The sequence below is a fragment of the Pseudorasbora parva genome, chromosome 25 (genome assembly GCF_024679245.1).
Source record: "Pseudorasbora parva isolate DD20220531a chromosome 25, ASM2467924v1, whole genome shotgun sequence".
In the NCBI taxonomy this organism is placed as follows: Eukaryota; Metazoa; Chordata; class Actinopteri; order Cypriniformes; family Gobionidae; genus Pseudorasbora; species Pseudorasbora parva.
The window spans coordinates 34,552,554-34,574,440 of NC_090196.1; the positions used below are offsets into that span (position 1 = coordinate 34,552,554).

The following is a 21,887-nucleotide window of genomic DNA, read 5'->3' on the forward strand; positions in this document are numbered from 1 at the left end:
GTCATTATAATGTCAGAAACTGAACGCACATCTGCATCAGTGTAGACGGCGTCAGTCATTATAATGTCAGAAACTGAACGCACATCTGCATCAGTGTAGACGGCGTCAGTCATTATAATGTCAGAAACTGAACGCACATCTGTATCAGTGTAGACGGCGTCAGTCATTATAATGTCAGTAACTGAACGCACATCTGTATCAGTGTAGACAGCGTCAGTCATTATAATGTCAGAAACTGAACGCACATCTGCATCAGTGTAGACGGCGTCAGTCATTATAATGTCAGTAACTGAACGCACATCTGTATCAGTGTAGACAGCGTCAGTCATTATAATGTCAGAAACTGAACGCACATCTGCATCAGTGTAGACGGCGTCAGTCATTATAATGTCAGAAACTGAACGCACATCTGTATCAGTGTAGACAGCGTCAGTCATTATAATGTCAGAAACTGAACGCACATCTGCATCAGTGTAGACGGCGTCAGTCATTATAATGTCAGAAACTGAACGCACATCTGTATCAGTGTAGACAGCGTCAGTCATTATAATGTCAGAAACTGAACGCACATCTGCATCAGTGTAGACGGCGTCAGTCATTATAATGTCAGTAACTGAACGCACATCTGCATCAGTGTAGACGGCGTCAGTCATTATAATGTCAGAAACTGAACGCACATCTGTATGAGTGTAGACGGCGTCAGTCATTATAATGTCAGTAACTGAACGCACATCTGTATCAGTGTAGACGGCGTCAGTCATTATAATGGCTTCTCTTTACTTTTGACGCAACGCTCACATCTTGTGTAGATAAATGTCAGCCATTAAGCGACTGAACGCCTGTGGGCGGGGCATATGCAAATATGTTCACCTGTGTGACATCACAGATCCCACAATATCAAAACAAGCTGTTTTGGAGTGTGATTAAATACGTGCTTTGTTTATAACGAGGACGTTGTTTTAAGCTCTGAAACTTGCCGGATGTTTTAATGGTAAAGACCTTTTATATGTCACAAGATCAAGGAAAATTTGATTTCTCATCACCTCTTTAACCCTACATCATCGTGGAGAAGTAGTAGAAACTAACCCTTGGAATGCATAAAAATAAAAAATAAATAAATAAACTGTGTATATTCCCATTGGATTCCCGGGTCGGTGTGGACCCAGTGGAACGTAAGATTATAAAACATAATTTAAGATTTTTCAACTAAAAACATATTGTATCTAATCAGTAACATCTCCTTAATATGTGAATGCGCAACATTTTTAAAGTTTTGAATGTTGCTAATTCTGAAATTACATAAAGAAAATGATATACAATAGCCTAACTATATATTTTTTTAACAATATAAAACTATAGCAATTATAACCCTCTACAATGTGAGTAAATGTTCACTCACTCTTCACTCTAAATATCTATCATTAGGCATTGGCTAATAAATGCTTAGATTTAACTTGCCAGTGTGTGTGTGTGTGTGTGTGTGTGTGTGTTAGAGGCTACGAATAAGTTTCGCATATAATCTGACGACATACCGTAAACTCTAGTGTGAAAGCACACAACTCGCCATGGCTTTGCTGAGTGCATCTCACACTCACACTCACACTCACACTCACACTCACACACACACACACACACACACACACACACACACACACACACACACACACACACACACACACACACACACACACACACACACACACCATGTTAACAATATTCTTTGTTGTATTTTCCTGTCAAAATACCAGAGTTCGTTTAGAATTATTCAGCTTTTACGAACCAGCAGAAGATTTGCCGTTTTTTTCCGTTAGTGGGCGGAGCTAATACACAAACGGCAATCTCATTGGCTGGCACTCCTCTTTTCCTGTCCCTGTTTTGATTTCAGCAAATCAGTTCGAGCGTATGCTGTCAAAGTGATTAATATTCATGAACCCAGCAGCTCATCAAACCTTAGTGCGTTGTATATAGTTATTAGTAATAGAATTAGTATTATTAATACTATCTTATCATTAAAATACTATTATCTATTTTTTTATAGAAACACAAACAATTTCTTAAGCGCCACCACCTGTCCAAAGTTCAGTTAAATGACAAATTTACATTCATTCATGGTTACCAACAGTACTAATTATTTCAAATTATTAATTTTAGTTCTAATTATTAAAGTTTTATCATTAAATAGTGCTTGATTATCATAATATCATAACATAGTCTAATGCTCGATTGACTGATGTTAAGAGTGTACGTTCAGACATTTAAACAGCTGTGCCATTTTACAAAGATAATAATTAATTTGGTGTAATATATAAAGTATGCCGACTAAACTAAAGAATTTACTAGCCAATGGCGACTCTATTGCTAAGGTGTGCGTAGAGGGTTATATTTGAAAGAAAATTAGCAAAATAATTTAAAAATTCACTGTTTAAAACACAATTTGATTAAATATTTATCCAATATCATCTCCAAAAATGTCCATTAACTTCATAAACACTGGCACCAGCAATATGATATCAATATTCACTAATGTTACATTTATAAATAATATTTAAAAACAAAAAATTCTTCCGCTAAAGAATACAGTGTACTTAAGCTTGTCAAGCTACACTGCAACTTGCTGTCAGTGATAATACAAATAAATGTTCATAAGTAATGACACGGGACGCTTACCAATATAGTCTCCACTTTTGATTGTACAGATTTGCTGCAAAACAAGAAAAACAAGGATTGTTAGTGTGGTTGTGCTTGTGTGGAAAAGAATAAACAGCGAAAAGAACAAGACTGTTGAGTTGCTGATAACAGGCAGGGCATTTCTGGGAGGTGCGTGCACTAATTTAAAGGGTTAGTTCACCCAAAAATGAAACGTCTGTCATTAACTCCTCTCCCTAATGTCGCTCCACACCCGTAAGACCTCCGTTCATCTTCACACACAGTTTAAGATATTTTATATTTAGTCCGAGAGCGTATGCAAGTGTATGCACACTATACTGTCCATGTCCAGAAAGGGAATAAAAACATCATCACAGTAGTCCATATGAGACATCAGTGGGTTAATTAGAGTCTCTTGAAGCATCCAAAATACATTTGGGTCCAAAAATAACAAAAACTACGACTTTATTCAGCATTGGCTTCTCTTCCGCGTTTGTGTTCAATCCTCAAATAAAGATTCAAACGGTTATGAGTCAGTGAATCGACTCATGATTCAGATCGCGTGTCAAACTGCTGAAATCACGAGACATTGGCGATCCGTTGACAATGAAGACAATGCTGAATAAAGTCGTAGTTTTTGTTATTTTTGGTCTTTTCAATGCTAATATTGTTATCGTTAAAGTTATCGTTCTTGGTGTTAATGTTAGTTTAGTTATCATTAAAGTTATTGTTAGATCAATACAAGACTACTGTGATGATGTTTTTATTCCCTTTCTGGACATGGACAGTATAGTGTGCATACACTTGCATACGCTCTCGGACTAAATATAAAATATCTTAAACTGTGTGTGAAGATGAACGGAGGTCTTACGGGTGTGGAGCGACATTAGGGAGAGGAGTTAATGACAGACATTTCATTTTTGGGTGAAATAACCCTTTTAGATAAATGAGTTCATAGAAAGAACAGGGCTTTTCTTAACGACGGGGTCAAGGGTCGAGTCAGGGTACGTGCATTTCTACTACACCTGCCTGTTGGTTCTGGACAAAAGCTTTTATGGACATCTTAGGTTAAGTGAAAAATAAAGTGTACATCATGGATTCTGATGTCACTGCATATTCATATAATATATGATTTAATTGCATATGAATGATGTCTGATTTCAATTGCACAGCGTTTAAAGGGTTAGTTCACCCAAAAATGAAGATTATATCATTAATTCCTCTCCCTCATGCGGTCGGACACCCGTCAGACCTCCGTTCATCTTCAGAACACAGATGAAGATATTTTAGTGTAAAGCTGAGAAAGGCTTCAGATAGGCCTCCATTGGCATTCAGTCCATTCCCACTCACAAGACCCATAAAGGCCCTAAACACATCGACACACAGCCCATCTCACTACAGCGGCTGGACTATCACTTTACAACGCCACGAGAATAGTTCAAAAATCTAAATAATGCCTTTATCCGCCGAGTTATTGTCTTCCGTGTCGGTCTCGCTCCTCCTCTTCGGGTCATGAACGGCGGAGCTGCGTCATATTCTCGTCACATTCACGTCAATAACTTGGTGGATAAAGTCATTATTTAGATTTTTTTTTTGCGCACAATAACTCTTCTCGTCTCATTGTAAAGTGATTGTCCAGCCGCTGTAGTGAGATGGGCTGTGTGTCGATGTGTTTAGGGCCTTTATGGGTCTTGTGAGTGGGAATGGACTGAAGGCCAATGGAGGCCTATCTGAAGCCTTTCTCAGCTTTACACTAAAATATCTTCATCTGTGTTCTGAAGATGAACGGAGGTCTGACGGGTTAATTATAAGTAATAAATAGGGGTGTAAGAAAATATCGATACACGTGAATATCGCGATATTATGTTTGGCGATACTGTATCGATTCTCAAAAACGCTGTATCGATATTTATTTATTTATTTATTTACATCCAAGATTCGTGGCTTTGTGTTCGGTTTAAACCACAGACTGTATAACACCCAACCGCTAGATGGCAGTGTTATCTCAGAACGCATAACGGACGCGGACCCGGAGAAGCGCAAGGTGAAAGTGCATCGCTAGTGTTTACATTAGCAAACCCAGCTCTTAAGACGATAGCATTATCCCGCTCCTGCAGTATACAGAGCTGAAGTGTGGACTCATGTTGGCTTCAGCTAAAAAGAAGCCACTAAGGAAATCGACAAGAATAATTTTGTTTGCAAAATAGGCCAAGTTATAATCTAATACTCGGGAAACACACTGAAACAGAGCTCGCTTATCATCCTGACGTCACCCGCGCTGCTGAGAAGCGTTTCGATAGAATAGACTGCACGCTTTCCTCTCAGTAACAAAATAAACACACACCAAAACTGACAGCGGTGGCAGGAGAACGAAAGATCATAGCGATGTGGATATGACGACCAGCTCTACAGCTCAGTAACGTTACTTGAAACAGCACTTTATACAATAGACTGCTTTATAGAAAACAGCTTTAGGGTCCAATTACACAGAACGCGTTTTTCAGGTTCGAAAACGCGAGGCGCACCGCACTCCCTTTTTTGGTCGGCGTTTTCTCATTCAAAAATGAGCAGTGCGCTTTAATGTTTCTAGGCAACCCCCGAATCACCTGTACTGTCAGTCAAATCACTGTAACGGTCAACACAACGGAAGGCCCGCTGCTTCATTCATTTGTTTGGACAACAGAAAATAAGCGTGATGATGTTGTGCGCTTTTCCGCTCAGAGCTGACTTTTTTCCACTTCATGCGCTCGGAGCGCTCCTTCAGAAACGCGAGGCGCCCAGGGCGCATAAGCAGCGCGCATAACGCTCTCTGCCAAACGAAACCCATTCAAAGAAGGCCTCTCGCTGCAAAAACGCGTTCTGTGTGATCGGGGCTACTGTGTTAAATATAAAACAGTCATTCAGTCATGAAATGGACTGCACTTTCTGTTGTTAAATAGCCACTGCTATACTGTGAACCTTTAAAACATATACACACAAAGAATCCTGCAGTCACTTTACATTTCCCTCAACTTAGATTGCACATTGCATATGATTAGTGTTATAAATTATACTGTATTAATTAGGGATGGGACGATACACTTAAACTCACGATACGATGCACCTCGATATGCCAGGGTTACGATACGATACGTCACGATACGATATCAAATTTTATTTTTATTTTTTTCAAATCTGTGATTTTTTTTTACCACCAAAGTAATAAACTTAAACGAAAGGTAGGATTTTTCTCTTTTTTTGCATTTTGGTTCTATGTTGTTTAAAAAAGAAGAAGAATTTTTAGAAGTCCGCGACCACATCTTAAACAGGGGTGCCAATAATTGTGGAGGGCACTGTAGGGCTGTCAATCGATTAAAATATTGAATCGCGATTAACTGCATGATTGTCATGAGTTAACTCGATTTTAAATCGCACCTTTTTAGCAATTGTAAATGTATCTTAAATTAAGTTCAAATTAAGTTTTTAATACTCTAATCAACATAGGTATGGACAAATATGCATGCTTTATGGAAATGTACATTTATTATTAGTGAAACCATACTTATTCAATAATAATTAATACAGCATGTAGACTAGACATATCAAAGGTCATAGATATATTTATCTAAGAAATTGTCTCTTAAGCCTAAACTTAAAAATAATGAGTAAGTAACTGTTAGTGATTTCTCTCATTTTAAGAATATAAAGGGAGTTTTTACACTGGCAGTTTAATTCAGAACAGGGCAAAGTTCGTATGAAAAATTGTTAATGTGTACCGGTGAGCGAACCAGAACCACACCATACCTGGAGGAGGTCCATATTACAAGAGGAGGAATATAGTGCGGCCCCTTTAAGAGATCCGCATTTCCTGTTGAACTGCCGGTATTTTGCGTGTGCGCGCCGAACTGTGCCGCGATTCACGTGGACAGTGTGAAGAACACGGACGACTCCGGAGCGCGCTTGTTCAGGAAAGTAACCTGTGCATTCGTTTTAGCCGATTGTAATGTATTTAGTTCAATAAAACACGTGTACTGTAAGCGTGGTGATGGTGTTAATGATTTACCTCAGACATGAGCGAGAGTGAGATTCAGTGCATCGCGCTCAGACTGCAGAGAATGTGCTCAGTGAAAAAACACACTTTTCTTTCTGGAGTCTAATAAATGTTTAACAGAAAATAGGGTAGCTTATGTAGGCAATAACTGCATTTTTGGTTTAGAATATTAATGCTAATGTCAACCCTTTTCTTTCCCTATTAATGTTTGCTGCTGCACCCCACCCTCATTCTACGCAAATCATGCAGCAGTGCCATCTATCTTTATTTCGCGATACATTTTTTTCGACCTCGATGCATTTCGTCACGTTTTGTATCGCGATATTTTGTCAAACGATATTTCGTCCCATCCCTAGTATTAATTAAATAAAATACTTTGTCTCGTGTTTTAGGCTTATGGTGGTGTTCTTTATTCTTTTAAATTATAAAAAACAAAAACACACAAAAAAGAAATATCGCAATATATATCGCCTCTCTTACAATATCGCAATATATTGTATCGTAACCCCTGTATCGTGATACGTATTGTATCGCCAGAGTCTTGGCAATACACAGCCCTAGTAATAAATGAAATAATTGTCATTTTTTGGTGAACTAACCCTTTAAGTCTAAGTGCTATCATTGCATGTGATGTCTTATTTCAGTTGAACTAGATATCTAATTGACTTTGAAAGACCACTTATACCTCATTTCCTGTCAATAAAACAGAATGAAATGAAAATGAAATTACAAGTGGGCTTTGACACCCTACGCCACGACAAGCCATGCAGTGTGAAAACAGAAAATCCATGCCATAAAATCAGACACTCCTTTAGAAATCAGACATAATCAAGACACTGAAATCATACGTCCAGTGCAACAAAATCATACAATCCATGATATCAGACGTCATACATTAAAAATCAGATGTTATGCAAAGACGTCTGACATCCAATGGCAAAAGAAAATCAAACTCATGCAATAAAATCATGCCTCCACCTGAAATCAGATATCAAAATGCAATGCAATTAGAAATCAGGCATAAATGCGTGCAATGAAATCAGATATTGCATGCATTTTAAACCAGATATGCCATCAGAAAGTGCAATAAAATCAGCATGCTTGGATAAATAAAATCCTATCCAATGCCACTGAAATCATACATCCCATGGCCTGCCAAAAACCCTTAGACCGTCCCCATGCACTACAATCAGATGTGTTATACGATGACATCTGACATGCAGCGGCATAAGAAAACCAATAAGATAAAATCAGACTCCATCCAAAATAATGCATGTATTACAACTGAAAACAGACATCCACGTGCATTTAATACATATATGCATTGAAATCAGATATGCAATATGACATTAAATAAGTCCATGCAATTAAATCAGACATCCACTGCAACTTAAAGTCAGACAAGCCATGCAATGCAATTAGAGATCAGACATAATCACATGCACTGAATTTACTTGCATCTGAAATTAGATTAGCTGTGCAATGACATCTGACGTCCAGATAATCAATGAGATCAAATCACACAACCAGTGCAACTGAAATCTGATAATGCATGCCCTGAAATCAGATACAGGCCTGCTGTGCAGTTGGAATAAGGCTGTAAACAATCCAACATAGCATGCAATGCCATCAGACATCCCGTTACAAGTGCCAGCCATCAGACGCACGCAAGGTGTTTTCGCGATCGGATCTCTCACCAAATGGAGTTCTTGATCTTGTTGTACTGCAGCGCCGTCGCCTCGAGGCTCTGCAGGGACGCACCGGGAGCACCGGGCTGTTGTTGTTGATCATCAGCCATCACGGTGAGATTCATGCACGGGAGGAGGAGGAGGAGCGGGAGGAAGAGGAGGACAGCTTCAGCATGTAGGCCTCATTCGAGCGCATAACGCCCGCAGCCGAGGGGAGACGAGCCTTTACCGGGAGTCTGGACCGAGCAGCACGGGCTCGGCGGTCAGATTCGGACGCATAAACCGCGGCGGGGCGAGAACGCGGCGGAAAAAAACACGGAGATTATCGGTGCGGCGGACACAAACAGCAGCAGCAGCCGCCACGGACCGAGCTGCAGGCGGACACTGCGCATGCGCACGGGCGTGTGCGCGCTCGCGTGTGGTGTAACCTTAGCTACACTTCTGCTGAAAATGGTCCTCTAAAGTAAACAAAACCTCCCTTTTTTCATAAATAAACGTAAAACGTGGTTTATTGTTACAAAAATGTACAATAAACGTTTAAGGGCAGAGTTTGGGTTGGGTTTTTTTACTTACATTTTCAAAAAAAAGTGATTACTACCACAGTGATGTTCCAAAACACTGCAAAAATTATCTTCTTATTTAGTATTTTTGTCTTGTTTCCAGTCCAAATATCTAAATATTCTTAAATCAAGATGCATTTACTAGATAAGTAAAATGACATAAGATATTTTTGTTTGTTTTTTGGAAAAAATTACTGTTTTTGCTTAAAACAGGCTAAATGATCTGCCAAAGGGGTGAGAAAAATAATCTTATTTCTGATTGGGACTGAAACAAGAAACACTTATTTTTCTCACCCCATTGGCAGATCATTTTGCCTGTTTTAAGTAAAAACTCACTTCATTTAGATTTTATTTTCAACAAAACAAGAAAAAAATATCTCATGTCGTTTTACTGATCTAGTAAATGCATCTTGATTTAAGAATTGTTAGATATTTAGACTAGAAACAAGACAACATTTCAGAGTAAGAAGAGCATTTTTTTGCAGTGTACCATGGTATATAGCTTTATCTGAAAATAATATAATGCTATAGTATCTTTTTGTAGATCAGCAAAAGCTGGAAATCACACACATTAGGAGAAAAAAAGATTCATAAAATCGTTATTAAAATCTAAAAATGCCCAAAGGTTACTGTAGGGATTTGGGTTGTGGGTATAGTAATTATCATTAACCTACTTTAAAACTAAAAAGTGCCAGCATTGTACCATGGTACAGTAATAATATCACACAAAGGACATTGCATGTCTGATTTTATTGCATGTTATTGATCAATGATAAATGAATAAATGTTTGGCAATGTAAATCATTTAAACATGCCGATACAGTTATTTAAATCTTGAACAGTGAATCTTTGAACACCAAAATAATTCTATACCGCCCTCTGCTGTTATTAACTATACACCGGCCCTCTATACATCTCTATACCGCCCTCTGCTGTTATTAACTATACACCGGCCCTCTATACATCTCTATACCGCCCTCCGCTGTTGTTAACTATACACCGGCCCTCTATACATCTCTATACTGCCCTCTGCTGTTATTAACTATACACCGGCCCTCTATACATCTCTATACTGCCCTCTGCTGTTATTAACTATACACCGGCCCTCTATACATCTCTATACCGCCCTCTGCTGTTGTTAACTATACACCGGCCCTCTATACATCTCTATACTGCCCTCTGCTGTTATTAACTATACACCGGCCCTCTATACATCTCTATACTGCCCTCTGCTGTTATTAACTATACACCGGCCCTCTATACATCTCTATACTGCCCTCTGCTGTTATTAACTATACACCGGCCCTCTATACATCTCTATACTGCCCTCTGCTGTTATTAACTATACACCGGCCCTCTATACATCTCTATACTGCCCTCTGCTGTTATTAACTATACACCGGCCCTCTATACATCTCTATACTGCCCTCTGCTGTTATTAACTATACACCGGCCCTCTATACATCTCTATACTGCCCTCTGCTGTTATTAACTATACACCGGCCCTCTATACATCTCTACTGCCCTCTGCTGTTGTTAACTATACACCGGCCCTCTATACATCTCTACTGCCCTCTGCTGTTGTTAACTATACACCGGCCCTCTATACATCTCTATACCGCCCTCTGCTGTTATTAACTATACACCGGCCCTCTATACATCTCTATACCGCCCTCTGCTGTTATTAACTATACACCGGCCCTCTATACATCGCTATACTTCTATATAAAATGACAAAAGCACATTAAAAAGCTCATTCAAAACATTAATAGAGACTATAATAGTATATAAAATAAATGCACGCTCATAAAATGCGCATGAAAATTAAAATGAAGCATCATTTTAAAAAACGTATAAAAGAATAAATAACAAAACACAATTACTAAAAGTTAAGCTACAATTAAAACTAAAACTATACATAATAAAAAAGCAGATTCGAAACATTAATAAAGACCATAATAGTATAAAAAAAGTTGCCATGAAAAAACAACATGTTTTAAAAAAAAGTTTATATACATTGTATATATTACATTTTATATGTATTTTATATACAAAGTATATATACATTGAAAAACCTCATAAACACCAAGCACTCACGCAAGATAGGTGAGAAGTGGTTTAACTAGGACAGCATCTCTGTCCCAAGTTTGAGAAACTCGCACAATGTCCCCCTTCTTTAAATGCACACTAAAAATAAATAAATAAAGTCTAGGACAGTATAGGGACTGACAAGATGTGGGGGAGGGTTATCTTATATTATTATCATCGTACTATCTGAAACTAATGGATCCATTGAAAGTGGTGACAATGATAAATTATAAATATTACATGGAGAAAAAAAAAAACTACGACTGACTAATACAATGGTGAGGAGTGATGCACTGCAAAAAATGCTTTTCTTACTCAGTATTTTTGTCTTGTTTCTAGTCCAGACATCTAAAAATTCTTACATTAAGAAACATTTAGTAGACAAGTAAAATTATTGTCTTGTTTTGAGAAGAAATAACTCAAAATTAAGAGAGTTTTTGCTTAAATAATCTGCCATTGGGGTAAGAAAAATAACCTTAAAACAACATTATTTTCTCACCCCATTGGCAGATTATTTAGCTTATTTTAAGCAAAAACTCACTTCATTTTTAGATGTTTGGACTAGAAACAAGACAAAAAAACTAAGTAAGAAGAGCATTTTTTGCAGTGTGGCAGTGATGGTAATGAGGATGGTAGTGATAAAATAATAAATAGTAAATGGTTCAATTTGCTCATGCATACGCACACACACACACACGCCTATACATTCACACACTTTTATTTCTTAATTCACTTCTGGATTTATGGAATTACAAGATTGTCAGTTACTGCACTATTATGGTTTTTATGTCTTTTTGTCAATAAAAAATAAAAATAAAAAATAAAACGGACCCACTTTATATTAGGTGGCCTTAACTACTATGTACTAACATTTTAATTAATCATTTGATACAATGCACTTATTGTGTACTTACATTTTTAAAAATACCTGCTTGTAATTACGTCTGTAATTAATTTCTGTAGTTACATTTGTAATTACACGGTTGGCACTTCCCTTACACCTAACCCTGGCCTTAAACTCACACACACCACACCTAAATATCAGCACAAGTGCTTTGCAAGACAATTTGGACACAGTAGGTACATTGCACTTATTGTTTAATGTAAGTTCTTAAGGTCACATATACAGTTGGGCCAATAAAACAAATACAAATAAAACCTGACAATACAAAAATGCACTGAATACTCAATCCCACAATGCAATGCACTCATTATTTGCTTAAACAAGCATACTTTTTTTGCACAAAATGTGGCCCTGTCACAACAATTTAAGTCTTTAAATGGCCTAGCACCTGGTTATCGTTCTGACATGCTAAATATGCATATTCCATCAAGGTCACTTCGGTCCTAAACTGAAACAGACAGAGCATTCAGGCCCAAAACTTCGGCATAGCCTACCGATTTCAGAACGGTGCCATCTCTCTCTAATTTAAAATCTAAAGAACACTTATTGACTATAGCGTTTAACACGAGTGTTTTTGTCTTGTATCATGTATTGCCTTGTACAGAACTTTGGTCAGCCTTGGTTGTTTTAAACGTGCTTTATAAATGAATAAACAACAATGCAGCACACTACTGCACTTTGAGTTCCTCAGATAGTCCCGCCGGATCAGACGCAGTCTTGAGCTCAAACAGACCGACTGAACGAGTCCCATTAGCAGGCCGGAGAGGGGCCGTTATAAAGAATAACACACACCCGGGGGGTAATCAGCGGAGAGAGGGGTGCTTAACCTGACGCATCGACCCTATTGTGCTCCTAAATGGGCCTGTGTCTCTAATTGCCCAGTTAGGTCCCTCAGTAGCTGCCGTCTGTGTATAGGGCACTAAAGCGGCTCAGGGGCCCGGGGCCGACGGGACACCGCCGCAGACTTTACACCGGCTCGTTTAAAATCATCCCAATGTGCGCTCTCGTCATAAACTCATCTCGTGTGTTAAATCCTCCAGACTTTAATCTTAGTCAAGTCCCACAAAAAACTTATGCCAGTGCACTGCAAAAAACGCTCTTCTTACTCAGTATTTGTGTCTTGTTTCGAGTCCAAACATCTAAAAATTCTTAATATAAGAAGTATTTACTGGACTAGTACAAACTATTGCCTTGTTTTGGGGAAAAATAACTCAAAATGAAGAGAGTTTTTGCTTAAAATAAGATCAATAATCTGCCAATGGGGTGAGAAAAATAATCTTGTTTTCTGTTTGAATTAAGATTATTTTTCTCACCCCATTGGCAGATTATTAATCTTATTTTAAGCAAAAACTCTCTTCATTTTGAGTTATTTTTGCCCAAAACAAGACAATCATTTGTACTTGTCTAGTAAATCTTTCTTAATGTAAGAATTTATTGATATTTTGACTAGAAAGAAGACAAAAATACTGAGTAAGAAGAGCGTTTTTTGCAGTGTTTTCTGACACTAACGTGCATTATCCATTTCAGATCAAATCTGTAAAAATGTGTACAGTTGTGTACATAATTTAGATCTTTTTTGATGCTAAATAGCAGATTTCAACCAAATATATGCTCACTATTCATCATTATTTGTCACAAATGTTTTTTTTTTCCACATCTGCTAAAAGCATAACTGAAAATATACATTTGTGACAAATAATAAGGAACTATATTTGTACTTTTTGCAATGAAATTTACTTCTACTGTATTTCATTGCAAAAAGTACAAATACATTCCACACAGTTCCTGATTATTATTATTAGCTGATAAAAAAAACACATTAAAATAGTAGCTCGAGATGCAGTTTAACATTTAAATGTCCAATATTATAATCTTCTGAGAGGCCTGGAAAGAGATTCGAGACCCAAAGTTTTGTAGTTTTGCCATTTCACAACAATAATGTTTGCCCAAATTATTATATTTAAAAATATGAAGTGATATTTAGAGTTGTTTTGACTAAATTGCATAGATTGCCACCAACATATTGTTACATATTTCCATTATTCATCATTCGGTTTGATCAAACCGTCATACTGTTTTCAAAGTTATCAGTAAAAGCTTTCACAGCCAACACATGTTCGAGAAACATTTAGTTTATTATTATTATTTTTTTCCTTTCTTTGTAGCACTTTGAGATTTTCTTTAAAATGTAAAGTGCTTTATAAATAAAATGTATGATTATTATTATTATTCCAGCTCCCTGTAGACGCTGCTTTAGCCAGAGGGACCCGCAGAAGCTGTAAATGCTAATGTCACGAGCACTAATGTGAGATAATCCAGTGAAGTACGCTGTGTTAAGCACGTCTGAGACATTAGCGGGACATCTGAATACGAATGGTCAGATCAAAGGTGGACAGGTAGACCGCAGACAGGCAGCTGGAGAGCTCTCGCTGGCAGAGGAAGCTCAGATGGAGACAGAGGAGCTGTCGGAGTAATGGAGACGCCTGTCTGCCCACCGGCCTCCAGTCAGACCAGACACGCGTCCTCGCCTCGCCGCTTACCACAGAAACCGTCTGCTTTGGTTAGAGCGTCACCAGCTGAAGAGGCGCTGAACGTACACACACACACACAGCCCCTAAACCTACCCATCACAGGAAACATTCTGCATTTTTACTTTCTCATAAAAACTCCTCCTGTGTGATTTATAAGCCTTTTGTAAAGTGGGGCCATGGGTAATGTCCTCATATTTCACCCTCTCCTGTAATACCTGTGTCATACCCATGGCATTATACACACTTGGGTCCTCATATGTCACAAAAACTTAGAGTGATTTGGTCTAAATTGCATGAAACTGCGAGCAAATCTAAACCAACATATTGACTGATTTATCATGTTTAAGTTTCATCATCTGAAGTGACACTGCACATGTGACTGAAGCTGTATTTTAGTCATTTTTTAATGTGCTTTTGTCATTTTTATTTTAGTTGTTGTGCTTTTCATAAGCTTTCTTATTATTTGTATTCTAATATAGTATTTAATAACATTTTAAAGTAGCTTTTATTTTTTATTTTCATTTTAGTTTGTTTTAATATTAAGTTACGTGCTTTTGCTATATATATATATTTCTATTTACCTTTATTTCTATATTTCTGATTTTAGCGTAAGTTTTATAAGCTTAAATGTTTATTTTTGATTATTCTAATATAATATTTATTAATGGTGTGAATGATCATTTTTTTTTTTTTAGATTTTAAGTGTCTTTTTAATTTTAGTTTACGTGTACACTGTAAAAAAATATTTACAAAAAAGTGACCTGGTTGCCTTAAAATGTTGAGTTCATTGAAATTAAAATTTTGAGTTAATACAATGAACATTTTTTGAGATTCAACAACCTTTATTAAAATATTATTAAAAGATTTTGTAAGCATATTGGGTAATTGTGTGTTTTATTTGTGATGACGCAGCCAAATTGTGCTATTTTCATGATTTATCATGTTTTATGTGGTTCAGATACAATAATATTTTGAGTTTCTATTTATTAAACAAACTTCCTTCATTGTATCAACTCACATTTTTTATTTCAATAAACTCAAAATTTTAAATTTTAAAATTTTAAGTTAAACAAAAAACCAATTTTTTTACAGTGTAGTCATTTTGTTATGTGCTTTTGTCAATTTTATTAATATTTTTTATTTCTATTTACCTTTTATTCATTTTTAGTGATTTTAGTACTTCACATCTCGATTTCGTCAATTGCGTCTAATATTTCAGCTTTATTTTGATTAACAATTTTTAACATAGTTAAAACAGCATCATTGTTGTATATTTTGGCAAATAGTACACTGTAAAACATTTTTTTGTTGGTTTAACTTATAAAAGTAAGTATCCTGGTTGCCTTAATATTTTAAGTTTATTGAAATTAAAAATGTGAGTTGATACAATGAAGGAAATTGGTTTAATAAATAGAAAACTCAAAATATTATTGTATCTGAACCACATATAAAATGTGATAAATCATGAAAATAGCACAATGGCTGTGTCATCACAAATAAAACACACAGTATGCTTACATATTTTAATAACATTTGAATAAAGGTTGTCAAATCTCAAAAATGTTCATTGTATTAACTCAATTTTTTAATTTTAATGAACTCCAGGCAACCAGGAAACTTATTAACAATATTTTTTACAGTGTAGGTCATGTAGTAACATTAACACTTGCGATGAGATTATGAGATATAACTTATGATTTGGTTTAGTCTTTATGTAATAAATAGAGTATGTGAAAAGTGTGTCTCTTTGATAGTGTGTGTAACGTGCCCCCTCACACCCCCCGTCTGCGGCCCGTTATCTCCTGCTCGTCACCCTGTCTGCGTCCCTCAGATGTGTCGTTGATAACATCTGCCCGCCCCTATATAAAGACACTCTCACACACACACACACACACACACTCTCACTCACTCACTCATCATCATGGATCTCTCCAGCCTGCTGGTGCTCCTGCTGTCTCTCGCGGCCCACGCCGAGGCCTTCGACCTGGGCCAGACCACCCGCTGCGTGCCCGTGCCGCCCCAGATGGGCCTCTGCCAGGACGTGCCGTATTCGGAGATGCGTTTGCCGAATCTTTTGGGCCACAGCAGCCTGGAGGAAGCGGTGCCAAACTCAGAGGACTGGAGGACTCTGCTCCACACCGGCTGCCATCCTCAGGCCCGGGCCTTCGTCTGCTCGCTCATCGCCCCCGTCTGCCTGGACAGGTACGAGCACAGCAATCAGTCTATCAGTCTATCTATCTATCTATCTATCAGTCTATCAGTCTATCTGTCTATCTATCTATCTATCAGTCTATCTATCTATCTATCAGTCTATCTATCTATCTATCTATCTATCTATCTATCTATCTATCTATCTATCTATCTATCTATCTATCTATCTATCTATCTATCTATCTATCTATCTATCTATCTATCAACTGTATTTATATTGCACTTTTACAATGACTATTGTTTCAAAACAGCTTCACACTGCAAAAAAATGCTTCTTACTCAGTATTTTTGTCTTGTTTCTAGTCAAAATATCTAAAAATTCTTACATTGAGAAACATTTACTAGACAAGCAAAAGTAATTGTCTTGTTTTGGGAAAAATAACTCAAAATGAAGAGAGTTTTTGCTTAAAATAAGATAAATAATCTTGTTTTCTGTTTGAGTTAAGATTATTTTTCTCACCCCATTGGCAGATTATTTATCTTATTTTAAGCAAAAACTCTCTTCATTTAGAGTTATTTTTCCCCAAAACAAGACAATAATTTGTTCTTGTCTAGTAAATGTTTCTCAATGTAAGAATTTTTAGATATTTTGACTAGAAACAAGACAAAAATACTGAGTAAGAAGAGCATTTTTTGCAGTGTGTAATCATGTTTGTACTTTTTTATTGACTAAATATTGATTGATTTTGAATCATTTATTGTTCCATTTTTTCATCTGAAATGATCTTAGTGTATAAATGAATCAGTCACTAAAAATGTCAATAAAATCATGCTTTTAATGGGAAAAAAGTCGTAAAATATACAAAGTGGTTTTAATGAAACTGCAGCAGATTTTTTAAAATCATTTATCATTCAGTTTAATCATCTGAAATCTGATAAATAAATCATGCATTAAAAGTGTAGTGAAATAAAAATTTAGCCTAGATTGCAGGAAATTTCAACACATTTCAACAAACATATAGATTGATTTTTTTCATCGTTTATCAATACGTTTGATCATCTGTTATAAATTAATCTTGCACTAAAAATGTTTGCACAAATATATGACGGCTGGAAACTGCAGCAGATTTCAGTCAGCACATCGGTTGATTCTGTCATTATTCATCGTTCGGTTGTGGGATGTGTAATGAATGCATCATGTGTGTGTGTGTAGGTTCATCCAGCCGTGTCGGAGTGTGTGTGTGGCCGTGAGGGAAAGCTGTGCTCCGGTGTTGGCCTGTCAGGGACACGCTTGGCCCGAAGCGCTGAACTGCGAACGCTTCCCTGCGCAGGAGGACACGTGCCTCACACCGCTGCCCAAACACATCAGCGCCTTCTCTAAAGGTGAGCGCGCTCTCACACACACACCACACACACACACACACACACACACACACACACACACACACACACACACACACACACCCACACACACACACACACACACACACACACACACACACACACACACACACACACACGTGAATGCATGATCTGACCGTATATATCTGTGTGTGCAGAGTTCCCTCAGCCCGTGTGTCAGAGCTGCCCGTCTGTGGAGGAGTCGCCGTCTCTCAAAACCGTGCTGGACGCCCTCTGCCTCAACGACTTCGGTTAGCAGCACACATCCATCTCCACATCCATCTCCACATCCATCTCCACATCCATCTCCACATCCATCTCCATCTCCACATCCATCTCCACATCCATCTCCACATCCATCTCCACAACCATCTCCACATCCATCTCCACATCCATCTCCACATCCATCTCCATCTCCACATCCATCTTAATATCCACATCCATCTAATATCCACATCCATCTCCACATCCATCTCCATCTCCACATCCATCTCCATCTCCACATCCATCTCCATCTCCACATCCATCTTAATATCCACATCCATCTTAATATCCACATCCATCTTAATATCCATCTCCATCTCCACATCCATCTCCATCTCCACATCCATCTCCACATCCATCTCCACATCCATCTCCATCTCCACATCCATCTTAATATCCACATCCATCTTAATATCCACATCCATCTCCACATCCATCTCCACATCCATCTCCATCTCCACATCCATCTCCATCTCCACATCCATCTTAATATCCAACATCCATCTAATATCCATCTCCATCTCCACATCCATCCCATCTCCACATCCATCTCCACATCCATCTCCACATCCATCTCCATCTCCACATCCATCTTAATATCCACATCCATCTTAATATCCACATCCATCTCCACATCCATCTCCACATCCATCTCCATCTCCACATCCATCTCCATCTCCACATCCATCTCCATCTCCACATCCATCTTAATATCCACATCCATCTCCACATCCATCTCCATCTCCACATCCATCTAATATCCACATCCATCTTAATATCCACATCCATCTCCACATCCATCTCCATCTCCACATCCATCTCCACATCCATCTCCACATCCATCTTAATATCCACATCCATCTCCACATCCATCTTTATCTCCACATCCATCTCCACATCCATCTCCACATCCATCTCCACATCCATCTCCATCTCCACATCCATCTCCATCTCCATCTCCACATCCATCTCCACATCCATCTCCACATCCATCTCCACATCCATCTTAATATCCACATCCATCTCCACATCCATCTCCACATCCATCTCCACATCCATCTCCATCTCCACATCCATCTTAATATCCACATCCATCTTAATATCCACATCCATCTCCACATCCATCTCCACATCCATCTCCACATCCATCTCCACATCCATCTCCATCTCCACATCCATCTCCATCTCCATCTCCACATCCATCTCCATATCCATCTCCACATCCATCTCTCCATCTCCACATCCATCTTCATCTCCACATCCATCTCCACATCCATCTTCATCTCCACATCCATCTCCACATCCATCTCCACATCCATCTTCATCTCCACATCCATCTCCACATCCATCTTAATATCCATCTTCATCTCCACATCCATCTCCACATCCATCTCCACATCCATCTTAATATCCATCTCCACATCCATCTCCACATCCATCTTAATATCCATCTCCATCTCCACATCCATCTCCACATCCATCTCCACACCCATCTCCATCTCCACATCCATCTCCACATCCATCTTCATCTCCACATCCATCTCCACATCCATCTCCACATCCATCTCCATCTCCACATCCATCTCCACATCCATCTCCACATCCATCTCCATCTCCACATCCATCTCCACATCCATCTTCATCTCCACATCCATCTCCACATCCATCTCCACATCCATCTCCACATCCATCTTCATCTCCACATCCATCTCCACATCCATCTTAATATCCATCTTAATATCCATCTTCATCTCCACATCCATCTCCACATCCATCTTAATATCCATCTCCTTCTCCACATCCATCTCCACATCCATCTCCACATCCATCTCCATCTCCACATCCATCTCCACATCCATCTCCACATCCATCTCCATCTCCACATCCATCTCCACACCCATCTCCACATCCATCTCCATCTCCACATCCATCTTCATCTCCACATCCATCTTCATCTCCACATCCATCTCCACATCCATCTTCATCTCCACATCCATCTTAATATCCATCTTCATCTCCACATCCATCTCCACATCCATCTCCACATCCATCTTAATATCCATCTCCATCTCCACATCCATCTCCACATCCATCTTAATATCCATCTCCATCTCCACATCCATCTCCACATCCATCTCCACACCCATCTCCACATCCATCTCCATCTCCACATCCATCTTCATCTCCACATCCATCTCCTTTTCCACATCCTTCTCCACATCCATCTCCACATCCATCTCCACATCCATCTCCACATCCATCTTCATCTCCACATCCATCTCCACATCCATCTTAATATCCATCTCCATCTCCACATCCATCTCCATCTCCACATCCATCTCCACATCCATCTTAATACCCATCTCCATCTTAAAGGCTGCCGTGTGCTTGGGAGAGGGTTTTGAAAATCATTATTAGTCAAAATTATCACATATTAAGTCAGATTTATCAGATGAAAAGTCAAAAGTATGTAATTAAAAAGGGTTAAACAAAAAGTTAACATTTTTATCTCATATTTGACTTAGTATGCCATAATTTCAAATGTGTTTAACAATATATTTTTTTTTAATATTTTGATTTAGTATCTCATAATTTCAACTTTTGATTTCGTAATTAAGACTTAATCATAATTATAACTATCTTCAATTTTTAATCCCATAATCCCACAAATGTCTCAGTTAATTAAATTTTGTATGCCATAATTTTGTCTTTTTTTATGTCATAAGACAGTATTAGTCATAATTATAACTTAGTAAATCAAATTTTATTTTTTATTTTATAACTTTTTATCTTTTAATTTTCATATTTGATTTAGTGTCAATTACACATTTTTATGTAATAATTTAATCTTTTTATGTCATGAAACATAATTTAGTATCTCATAATTTCAATTTTTAATCTCATGTTTGATTTAGCGTCATAACTTTGACTCTCATAATGGCAACTTTTTATGTCATAATTGCGACTTTACCTCATAATTTCAACTTTTATGTAAAAATGGTGTCGCTTTATGTCATAAGATAGTGTTAGTCATAATTATAACTTACTATCATATATTATTTCAACACTTTTGTGTCATTATGTCGTTATTTTCTGTCATAATTCAAACGTTTAAAGGGATAGTTCACTTTAAAATGTAAATCCTGTCGTCCTCTACTCGTCCTTAAGTTGTTTCAGACCTGTGTGAGTTTCTTTCTTCAGATGAACACAAGGGGAGATATTTTGAAGAATGTCAGTAACCGAACAGTTAACTGGAGCCATTGACTCCTACAGTATTTTTTTTCCTCCTATGGAAGTCAATGGCTCCAGTTAACTGATTGGTTACTGACATTCTTCAAAATATCTTCCCTTGTGTTCAGCTGAAGAAAGAAACTCACACAGGTCTGAAACAACTTGAGGGTGAGTAAAGGACGACAGGATTTATATTTTAAAGTGAACTATCCCTTTAAACGTTTGAATTATGACAGAAAATAACGACATAATGACACAAAAGTGTTGAAATTATGAGACTAACGTCATTATTATAACTAATTCATAACACATTTTTTATATGTTGTTTCCCTTTAATGCGGTGTTGTGTGTCCTAATGGACATTAGTGGTTGTGCTGAGGTGTAGATGTGTGT

General features: G+C 37.7%; 2 protein-coding genes across 4 annotated transcripts in view; one reads left to right on the top strand and one right to left on the bottom strand.

Annotated features, from left to right (window-relative positions):
* Window positions 1-21,887, bottom strand: part of LOC137064601 (DNA-binding protein RFX7) — a 94,165-nt gene that overhangs the window by 28,768 nt on the left and 43,510 nt on the right. Inside the window, exons 1-2 of one of the 3 annotated variants that reach the window (XM_067436022.1) lie at window positions 8,374-8,848; window positions 2,668-2,701 (exon numbers count right to left, since the gene is read on the bottom strand). The exons of 1 other annotated variant lie outside the window; for it this stretch is intronic. In XM_067436022.1, the coding sequence (XP_067292123.1) occupies window positions 2,668-2,701; window positions 8,374-8,489 (150 nt within the window). In that variant the 5' untranslated portion in view covers window positions 8,490-8,848. Of the gene's footprint in view, window positions 1-2,667; window positions 2,702-8,373; window positions 8,849-21,887 lie in introns of those variants that run through there. One more of the 3 variants, XM_067436021.1, reaches the window with a different exon arrangement.
* The window catches only part of szl (sizzled), a 6,288-nt gene continuing 514 nt past the window's right edge, over window positions 16,114-21,887 (top strand). Inside the window, exons 1-3 of the mRNA XM_067436025.1 lie at window positions 16,114-16,649; window positions 17,812-17,981; window positions 18,158-18,250. Of these exons, the coding sequence (XP_067292126.1) occupies window positions 16,369-16,649; window positions 17,812-17,981; window positions 18,158-18,250 (544 nt within the window). The 5' untranslated portion in view covers window positions 16,114-16,368. The remainder of the gene's footprint in view (window positions 16,650-17,811; window positions 17,982-18,157; window positions 18,251-21,887) is intronic.